This window comes from Phodopus roborovskii, unplaced genomic scaffold, assembly GCF_943737965.1.
Source record: "Phodopus roborovskii unplaced genomic scaffold, PHOROB, whole genome shotgun sequence".
In the NCBI taxonomy this organism is placed as follows: Eukaryota; Metazoa; Chordata; class Mammalia; order Rodentia; family Cricetidae; genus Phodopus; species Phodopus roborovskii.
Genome location: NW_026126433.1, coordinates 46,465,715 through 46,476,996, shown reverse-complemented (window position 1 = coordinate 46,476,996; position 11,282 = coordinate 46,465,715). Strand labels below are relative to the sequence as shown.

Genomic DNA, 11,282 nt, shown 5'->3' with positions numbered 1-11,282 from the left:
GCTAGAGTGTGTTCATGAGTTAAATGACCTATATACTTCACTAGAAGGGTTCAGAAAATATTTATCTTAAAGGCAAATCTAAACATAAATGGGTCTGGGTTCAGACTGGATATAGAAAAATTCATTGAGTGAGTTATTTTCAACTTAAATATAAAAATCTCAGACTTTGGGTTCTTGAAATCTGCTAAGACATTACATAGCATATTTGATTGTTCCTGAGACCAGGTTACTTTAATGTCTCTTTAGACTTTCTGTTCTTTTTAATGGAGTCAAAGTGACTCCACTGGGCTAGCTGCAGAGTTGTGACATATAGTAAACTGGAAGCTTCTGGGGTTGACCTGGTGCTATTGTTGTATGAGCAGCACAGGAAATGATACACTAAGTTCAGTGGTGGTAAAATCTGCTTGAAAGGGGCAGCTAGAAAATCTTCCTCTTAGACATGAAGAAATTCAATGAAGCATAACAAGCTGGGCTTCAGACATGGCTCCTGTGTCACATGATGTGACTGAATGAAGTTCTTTCATGAGAGCCAGCATTGGCAGGACTGCTGCATTGCCTCATCCTCTTTTCCTCCTTTAGGAAGGGATATCTTCATCTGGAAGCAAACGTTGGGTCTCACAGTGGGCTAGTTTGGCTGCTAATCATACAAGGCATGATTCAGAAGAAAGGTTAATGGAATTGTCTGCAACTGTAGAAAATGGTAATTTATTTTTTCTCATCCTCCTCCAGTTTTTACCTTTTCTGTCTTTTTTTTTTTTTTATAATAGATCATGTGTGTTTTTAAAAAAGAAACAAGCTAAACTTAATATAGTAAGGAGTAAATTAAGCTTAAATGAACATATTCACATATTCTTATGTTTGAACCGTATGTTGAAGTCAAGTAAAATGCTGTTTTAATTAGCATTTTGTGTTTTAGGGAATTATAAGCAGTAGAAAGTATCTAAATAATAAAGCCTTTTGTATGTGTGTGTGTGTGGTTTTTTTTTTTTTGTTGTTTGTTTTTTTTTTTTTTTTTTTTTTTTTGCAATGTTGGAAGTAAACTGAGGAGCTCATTGTATATGTTATGTTATACCAACTACCCCAAGTCTTTTTCCATTAAAAACTTTAGTATGCTTCATAAGTTGAACCTTCCAAAGACAACGGGAACAATCAAAAATGAAAAGTAGTTTTCAGACATTCTGAATTTTTATTTGTAAATTTTTGCAATTCAAGTATAACTTTAAAGCTTCATGGTTTTGTTTTTCAGTTAAAAAAAAGGTAACTTCTTGATCTGTCAATCTATTAGAAAATTTGCAGCTATCACTATAGTGTAATCATAAACTAAATAAGGTGATGATTTGTAGATGAGCAATATGTATGAATGTAAATTATGACTTAAGTGATCCAAAAACTGATTTAATTTTTCATTATGTTCGTAAGTAATAATGTCACCTTGTACCCATAAATATATAGAATTAAAAATTGTGTATTTACACATTTTATACTTTACACAAGAATAGATCCCCTCAAATTTTTTTTTTTTTTTTTTTTTTTTTTAGTATGACCCAATTTGTTGTCTTTGCCTTGTCTCTTCAAAGTATTTACTTTTGTGTTGGGATCTGCTAAGTTGAAAAAAGGAAAGTAATCATTTACTTTTATAAGCTGCCTTAATATACCAGAAAATTACATTTTAAAAGTCCCTCGGTATATAAAATTATGACATATCCTGCCACTTTTTTATTATTTACACATTTTTCTATTGATAAAGATTTCTTTTAATGCCTTGCTAAGGGATAAGGTGCTCCCCCAACCCCCTTTTAGGAAGTGCAAATTTCCCACAGTGATGCCATTCATTGTATACTGGGGTTATTTTTAAGCTTTTATCTCAAAATCTAGTATAATTTGACATTTATTTGTGTCCTTTTGCTCTAATGAATTCCTGCTTTGGTGTTTTTATTTTATAGAGACGGATACTGGTGAAGTTGGTGTTTCACTGAGAACTACTAGCTCTGCAGCTTCCTTGGCAAGTCAGGGAGAGAGGAAGAGGCGAACTCTTCCCCAGCTCCCAAATGAAGAAAAGCCTCTTGAGAGTTCCAGAGCAAAAGTAGTACCCCAGAGGTCAGAGATAGGAGAGAAGCAAGACACGGAACTGCAGGAAAAGGAAGCAGCTGCCCATGTCTTCCAGAACGACAAGCGTGTTGCAGACAGAAGTCAGGTGAATAGGGCAGTCAATGGTGAGATTCCTAAAACTGGTGGAGACAGTAGAGCCCTCCCTCTCTCAGGTAGCTCTTCTAGTAAAGAGAGGAATGAAACTGATAAAGAAACTCCTTTGGTAAAACAAACATTAGCTAAAATCCAACAGGAACAGAAGGAGCAGGCCCAGTGGACTCCTACTAAGTTGTCTTCAAAAAGTGCTTCAGACCACATAGATAAATATAGGGAGGAGTCTTCTAAGCAAGAGTTGCAACTTGTAGAAAAAATGTCAGGACATTCTACAAGCAAAGGAGAAAGAATAACACAAAATGAAAGCAAGAGAAAAAAGGCTGAGGAAATTCCAAAAAGTCAGACTTCAAAAGGAGACAAGAAAGAGTCCTCCAAGTCTTTAGTGCGGCAAGGGAGTTTCACCATAGAAAAGCCCAGTTCAAACATACCCATAGAACTTATTCCTCATATCAATAAGCAGAATTCATCTGCTCCCACTTCCTTAGCATTGGCATCTGCAAGTAGACTTCGAGAAAGGAGTGACTCTTTGGATACTGATTCTAGCATGGACACAACCTTGATTCTAAAAGACACAGAAGCAGTGATGGCATTTCTTGAAGCTAAACTGCGTGAAGATAATAATAAAACTGATGAAGGCCCAGATACTCCCAGTTACAATAGAGACAATTCTATTTCACCGGAATCTGATGTAGACACAGCCAGTACAATTAGTCTGGTTACTGGAGAGACGGAAAGAAAGTCCACCCAAAAGCGGAAGAGTTTCACTAGTCTCTATAAAGACAGGTGTTCCACGAGTTCCCCTTCCAAAGATGCTACAAAGTCAGGCACTAGGGAGAAAATTGAAAAGAAAGCAAAAAGCCGCTCTACAGATATAGGTACAAGAGCAGATGGTCGAAAATTTGTACAGTCCAGTGGAAGAATCCGGCAGCCTTCTGTAGACTTAACAGATGATGATCAGACCTCTAGTGTACCTCATTCTGCTATTTCTGACATTATGTCATCTGACCAGGAAACATACTCCTGTAAATCCCATGGAAGGACTCCACTTACCTCAGCTGATGAGCACAACATGCATTCCAAACTGGAAGGAGGCAAAGGAACAAAGTCTAAGACTTCTCCCATTGCCTCTGGTTCATCAAGTAAATCAACCACTCTCCCGAGGCCACGGCCCACCAGGACTTCTCTCCTGCGTCGAGCCCGGCTGGGTGAAGCTTCTGACAGTGAACTTGCTGATGCTGACAAAGCATCTGTTGCCTCCGAAGTGTCCACCACAAGTTCCACATCAAAACCACCCACAGGCAGGCGAACAATCTCTCGGATTGATTTATTGGCTCAGCCTCGAAGAACAAGACTTGGCTCATTATCTGCCCGTAGTGACTCTGAAGCAACAATATCAAGAAGTAGTGCCTCTTCACGCACTGCAGAAGCCATCATTAGGAGTGGAGCCAGATTAGTGCCATCCGATAAGTTTTCTCCTAGAACTAGAGCTAACAGTATCTCGCGGCTATCAGACTCCAAGGTCAAAAGCGTGACCTCCACTCATGGCTCACCTTCAGGTAACTGGATCCAGATTTCTAATAACATTAGCATGTTCTCTGTGAGGGCTCTTTACTTAAAAATTAAATTTCTAGCTGTCTTAGCAAAGTAATTCAAAAATAAGGTTAAAATTAGAGGGCCAATGTCCCCTTCCTCATTAAAATGTAAAATTCAGAAGTCAGTGTACTTCTGTTTTAGACAAAGTAGTGATTTCAAAATAAGAAATTAACTGAACAGATTTAGGAGTTTTAATTTTTTATTTGATAATAATTGGATTTTTGTCAGAATTATATTAGGAATTACAGTCTATTTTAAAAATAATGTTCTGCTTCTAAAATCAGGTATTTGAAATTTCTTATGAACTCATAGAGAATATACCGTTTTTTCAGTCTTTGGAAATAGCTGATTTAAAAAAAAATGTTTCACATACTTACACATTTGTGGTTGGAGCTCTTGAAAATTAACTCATTTCAGTTGAAGAAACGATTCATGAGGCAGTTACTAAGCATATGTGAATTGATTGTAAAGTTAATTAATTGGGAGCATTATTCACAAAGTCCTGCTGTAGCATTTAACTGTAGTAATTGCCTAACTGAATGTAATTGCAATCACTACTTATAGTCTCAAAGTATTGAAGTGCTATTGGCTAATTTGTATTTAAGCTGAAACCACTGAAAGAGAGTATGTGACCACAGCAGCGAGGCAGCTAGCTGTTTATATGTATCCTCATATAATAAGCATGTTCTTATTACCTCACAATCAGCTGCATATGTGGGTGTGGCTGAAAAGGCCAGGAAGGGTATACCAGCTGTTTGAAGACTTGAAAGTTTATGATTCTTTCCCAGCAAGCTAAGTGAGCCTGTCTTGAGTTAAAGTGGAGGAACATTGGTATATAATCTTCTGTTTATTTTTGCTTGATTTATAATATATCCTCCATGACTCAAAACCAGTAGTACTTTGTAAATGATGTTTTAGTTTCTCCATTTTCCATTCCTCCTTTTCACTGTTGCTTTCATCCATCCACTCTCTTTTCTTTCCATATCCATTGGTCACTGGCTCTGGTAATGACGGTCATAGACTGTGGTAGGACTGGATGTAGACTAAAGCTAGAGAATATATAGTCGTGCTTCCTGAAGGATAAGTGGCATTTTCTTTGTTATTTTGGTCTGTTTCCACATTAATGAATTGATTGCTAGGTATTGTTACTCATTTGTTTCTTGTGGCCCTCCCTTCTCAATTCACTCCCTTTGTGCTGCACTCTGGTGTGTACCCTGATTTCCTCTGAAACGTTGCTGCTTTTACTGCCTCACCTCATTTACGAACATTAACATATTTACTTGAGCAGTGATGTAAGGTGTTAACAAGGAGCATGCAGTAGCTTCTCTGCTGAGTGACTAGCTCTTACCATGTAGCTAAACTAGCTTTATTCCTTATTCTTTAGCATGAGGGGCTTATTTCAGATGTGGTCTAAATAGGGCCACTTGGCAAGTCTGAGAAACAAATATAAGATTTCATATCATATATAGACAGACTAGTTTGGATTTCTTCTTTGAATACAGATCTTGATACTCACTTTTTGTTATTTAAAACAAATCAAAAATCTTGGAATTCCTAGCTGGGTGTTGGTGGCAGCACTTGGCAGGCAGAGGCAGTCAGATCTCTGTGAGTTCCAGGACAGGCTCCAAAGCAATACACAGAAACCCTATCTCAAAAAACAAACAAACAAACAAACAAACAAACAAACAAAAAATCTTGGAATTCCTTAATGAAATTCCCAAGGGCAAATTGTTATTTTCATTCTTTATACTTAGTACTCAGCTATTACATAGAATTTAAGAGCTAACTAGGAAACTTGGACCAGGAGGTGAAATAACCTGCCCTGGTCAGATATCAGCACAGAATGAGAATTCAGGGCCTTTATTACTGGCTATTGCTATTCTACTGTTAAGAAATGGAACTATATGCTAGTTTCCAGAAGACAGCTAATATCTTATTACTAGAAGTATATACAAGGTGAATATGAAATACAGTAGTTTGGGTATTGTTCAATAAATCGTTGAAATCATATTATCCAGTCCATGGCAGTGAAGAATATACTAAATACTTGTTGCATGGAATGATTACTAAAACATTTGTTTGCTTTTAACAATTGAATGCTATAACAATTCTATTTAAGACATTGTACTATCTTGAGTGGGAAAAAAGAAGAAAATAAGGCTTAAAAGAACTTGGAATCATACTGGTCAATGTTCTATTCTCCATGTAAACTTTAAAGACCTTGAAGTTTTCTATCACCTGTGAATCTGTCCATATTAACATATGTAAAAATTATTTTGATTCAGTATTTTGGACTAAGTTGTTAGTAGATTTTTTTTCATTTAATATGGTAAGCATTAATGACTGGAAATGTATAGCAACACTGGTAGCAATTCTTTTATTCATCTCTGGTATTATTTGCTTCCAATGACTTGCCTTTCTCCCATATTCTCCTGATGACAAAAGAAGTAGCCAGGTTTATTTTGGTCAAGATTTTTGTATTTAAAATTAAGGGCCCTGAGTTATCAAAATAAAGCAGTTACCAGCTACAGTGGTTAACACCCATAACCCCAGGATTTCAGTAAAGTCTAAGCCAGCCTCACCTACTTAATGTGTTTCAGATTTGGACCGTCTTAACAGGACCCTGTCTCTAAAAGCTATACACTGCAATGAATAGCAGCACCACCACTACTAATGAGCTATCTGGTGTTCATTACTTTGAGTGCACAGGTTAAAAAGGTTTATTAATATTTTAAAATTTTTCTTGTGCCTTCCTTTTTATTCTAAATCTCAAAATTAAAATAGTGAAATTAAACAGGCATACATGGCTTTTGTTAATTCTTCCCTCAAGTGAAGAACAAAAATACAGAGTATTCTGAGAGATTTTTTTTTTCTCCCCAATCTTATCATTCAATGCTTATATAGTCAGTAAAACTTGTTGTGTGCTTTAATTCCCCTCTAAAATACTCTGATATATAAAGAAAATAAAGTTTTTTCTGAACTTTCATTAATCTGTAATTGTATTTTAAGATTAATATAGCTTTAGTTACATTAAAAAGGAGCATTCACAGCTATGTACTAATAAATCCTTTTTTTGTTCTATACATGGATAATAGTATTTTTGTAGTAAACATACTTCTTAGACCTTTAGCAAGAAAAGAATGTTGTACACTTTATAACTAAACTAGATTTTTGGCAGTATAAAGTTTATCATTTATTGTCAAATTAAAGCTGAACAAATAATTTCATTTCTCAAAGGCATATATAAATTCAGATTGATATGTACTTTCAAGACATATTCTGTTATATTAAAACAAATTTAATAATGTTATAAATCAGTTTCTTGCGACTTACAAGCTTAAACTGATCTTGAAACTTGCTCTCATTTTAATATGTATAATTAGTGCTTCACCAACCAACAATTGGAGATTGTATATTCAATTTAGTGATCTATTAAGTACCTTAGTACCATCAGTCTGTCAAATGAACCTAATTATATAAATTAAATGTATTTCTGTGAACAGAAAATTCAAGAAAATGAAACTTTTCTATTTAATCTGAATATCTAAAAGACAGGAACCTTTTATATTTATTTTCCCTGCCCTTCCAGTTTCTCCTCTTCTTTTTCTCCCATATGGGAATGGGTTTAGAGTTGGTCTTCCACGCTCAGTTAAACTTTTCTAGAAACCTGTTTGTGGACACCCCAGGGCTGTGTCCATGGTGATTCAAAATCCTGTGAAATTAACATCCCCCTTCAGGAAAAAAAGCAAACAATTATCTATATAAACTTTTTATAGTGAGCCATGAATTTTCTTTCTACATATGTTTATTCTCCTGCATCTACCAGTCTAGACCCCAGGAGCTGCAAATAGAGCATTAATGAGGACAGATGAATTGGCTCTGATTTATTACTTATCATTCTATACATTTCTCTGCTTTATGTCTTCTCTGGTGGTAGTGTTAATCTAAGAGCCAGCCCACATCAAGGAAAATAAAATTTTGGGAAGAGGTATCAGGAAAAGTACAAAATTCTAATGGAGGATGAGGAAATCCTGGGCTTCACTTACCTAATATATGCAGTAGGTCAAGTTCAGGATTGAAGAGAAAGAAAAGTCACAAAGTATTAGTGGCAGTTGAGAATTGCAGCAGTTCCTAAATATTTTTGTTTCTTTGAATACCAAAGGCTTCCCATGATTCTAGATTTTATAAATGCAAGTGATATCTATCGAGGAATTCATTCATTATTCAAAACTATTCTTAACACTTGCTAGCTAGATACTTGACCCAAATGCTAGGTATATAGTAATTGTTAAATAAACATTTCCTGCTTCTGTGAAATTTACCATGAATTAAACATTTCTCTGTTCTTCACTTGTTTATACTTTACAAATTCCTTGTGTTAGTAAAATGTCTACATTAATTTGTCTTCTGATTTTCAGTGTGTCAGCAATAACATTTTTAAATGTCTTTACTAACTGTAAATGAGAAAGTAATTGCCCCTTTAATGTTACTACCTGAATGACTTCTTGTACCTTAAATGTCAGTGGTTGTGAGAGTAGCTTTTGTAGTTTTACACTTTGTAGATTTTACACCATTGTCTATTTTGACTTATGTTTTCAGTGTTAAAGCAGCAAAGAGTTGTATTGAAGATGCTTTGTTGTGTTTTTTTTTTTTTTTTTTTTACCATGTAAAAAGATTTTTTCCAACTATAGCGTAACAGGATGTTGAATGACAGAGGTAATGTTTTTTTTTTTTTTCTGCCATAAAGGCATAATTTCTACAACAGGAATTATGCACATTTGTGTGTTGGGAAAAGAGGGTTTCATCGTCTTCGTGTTAAAAGTCCATGTGGCATGAGGGAACTTTTCCCTTTTTATTTTCGTCGTGTTAGTGTTGTTGCTGTCATTTAAAAAGCATCCATATCTCTACTCAAGAAATATTTGCAACTGAAAAACACCCATGTTAAGCGTTTATATCTAGAGTGTGCTTAGTTGTTTATCATTAGTGAACTTTTTCATCTGAATGTTTATTCACTACACTATAAAAAAACTGGTCTTTCAAGTGTTTTTTAATTATCCATTGTTTTTAATTTACCAAAATATAAACATATCTTGAGGAGTAGTAGAGTACAGTTTTTTGTGAGGTGTGTATATGTCAGTTACTGAAACTTGTGCTGTGTGTGATGATCTCTCATGGTGATTTTGAAATCATGATTTTTATTTTATCTTTTTAAAATGATAACATAATAATTCTCTTTTTAATAATTAAACTAATTTAGTAAATTCAAGATGGAGGCGCTTTCCTACTGATTATGCTTCCACCTCAGAAGATGAATTTGGATCAAACCGTAATTCCCCTAAACATACTCGTCTACGTACTTCTCCAGCCCTGAAAACCACTCGCATGCAGAGCACTGGATCAGCAATGCCTGCTAGTTCTTCATTCAAGCACCGAATTAAAGAACAGGAAGACTATATCCGAGATTGGACTGCCCATCGGGAAGAGATAGCCAGGTTGGTTCTCAATCTCTTATCAGCGTTGTAGGTTGTTGGGGGCTGGAGAGAGCTGACTAAGGCTAAGGGCTAAGGAGATGACCTGGGTTTGGTTCCCAGCACACATCTCAGCTCATGACTGTCTACCACAACCACAGGCTCCTGCTTTATGCAGTGAACAAACATATACTCAGAAACACACACATACACATATAAAAGGAATTGAGAAAAATATAAACATTGCAGGTTAATAAGTTCCCTTCTTTGTACAAATTGTCTAAGAAATGAAATCCCCCCAGTTTTAATTAAATGTTAATTTAATTATAAATAACAGTAATACATCAATACACTATTAATATATTAATTGATGATTAATTATTAATCCTCCTTCCCATTTTCTAAGATTTTTAATAGATATGCTGGTAAGGGTAACTTTTGAAAGATGGTATAATTCCACATACTTAACATTAGCTTGGGCAATGTACAGATTACTTTTAATCTAATCTAAATGAACAGTCTGTTTCAGATGGGCTACTAATGTTACTGGGCAATTTTGAGTAGGCTTTTTTTTTTTTTTTTAAACCTTTTTTTGTTGTTTGGTTTTTGAGACAGTTTTGCCATAAAATCTAAGCTGAATTGGCCATGAATTTGGGATCTTCCTTGTAGGCCTCAAATGTTGGGGTTATAGTATGTTTTCTCTACCTTGCCTGGTTTTGCTTACATTTTTATAAGTTCATTAAATGCAGTTAGTTTAGCCTTTTAGTCAAAACATGACTGTTTTGAATAGTAAATGACTTTTTACAATATCATTTAAATATGTTCAGAAAGTAAAACTCACATTGCACATATAATTAGTAACACCGCAGTTAAACATTTTAGACTCAACAGAGGCCATAGTAGCTAAAATCTTAAGGATTTTGTTTTTTTAATCTAAGACTTGTAAATTTTATTGCAGTAATCTTGTGCTGCCCAAAAATTTTTACTATGTCATGTGCTAATTATTTTTGCCTTTCCATTAGGACACATACTGTCCATTAGGACAGTAAAATTTATACTTAGCAACCTTATCAATGTGTGTATGGTAGTTCAGATTGCTTTCAGAGTAGCAGCAAATTTTACCATACTTCGATGTTTTTTCTTTGTTGACTTTTGTGGTCAGGTTTTTAATGAGACTATGTACTAAAATTTTTAGAGTAGTTGTTTAATTAGAGAAAAGGTATCTGTGAATTGTGGGCCCACATATGTGTATAGTCAGGAATCCTGACTTGCTCTCTCTGTTCTGATCACAGCTGCCAGCAAGTCTAGCTGTGGGCTTGTCATCGTCTCCTCTGGCTACACAAGGTCCAGTGGTACCAAAAGCAACTAGAACATATCTGTCTCCTCAGAAGGCTTTCCCTCATACTCTCTTTGTCATAAGTTAGAGAAACCAAACTCCTTTTACTTTTGGGGGTCAAACCTTTCATTAATCCAAATAGAGGCGAGTGAACTTAAAAGAAGGAATACGGCAGCTCCAGACATTGTTCTCCCTTGGTTTTATTTATTGTAAGTGTTGGGATTGCTGTTGTCTCTGTTAGAGGATTCTGAGCCTAAGCTGTTGAGGGTAACAGTTTTCATCCCTGGTTACCTCTGTTTTTCAGTAGAACTGTGTTAATAGTTTCTAGCCTCTGAGATTTTCATTTTTAAAAGAACTTTTTTTCCCCGTGGGAAAAAAAAAATAGAAAAGGGAGGATAATCAAAACTATTGGGGGAAAGGATGGAAATTGATGTTTAGTGCTCTAATGGAGTAATGATAAATTAGAATAATATAAGAAAAATTATCTTCAAAGGCTTTAAATCAAGCTAAATAAAAGGAATAATTTTTTTAATGAAATGTTACTGTCACTTAAACACAACTCACTAAGCTTTGAAGAATACTTGAGATTCTTGTAATAGAGAAATGTAATTTTAAACTTTATTACAAAAATTGTTTGTGCTTGAGTAGATTTATCTCTCTTCTTTTAAATGTAAACATGTTTG

General features: G+C 34.9%; 1 protein-coding gene across 1 annotated transcript in view; it reads left to right on the top strand.

Moving 5' to 3' along the window:
- Cep170 (centrosomal protein 170) overlaps positions 1 to 11,282 on the top strand; it is a 78,519-nt gene that overhangs the window by 48,610 nt on the left and 18,627 nt on the right. Inside the window, exons 12-14 of the mRNA XM_051186389.1 lie at positions 580 to 700; positions 1,944 to 3,758; positions 9,053 to 9,287. Coding sequence (XP_051042346.1) covers positions 580 to 700; positions 1,944 to 3,758; positions 9,053 to 9,287 — 2,171 coding nt within the window. The remainder of the gene's footprint in view (positions 1 to 579; positions 701 to 1,943; positions 3,759 to 9,052; positions 9,288 to 11,282) is intronic.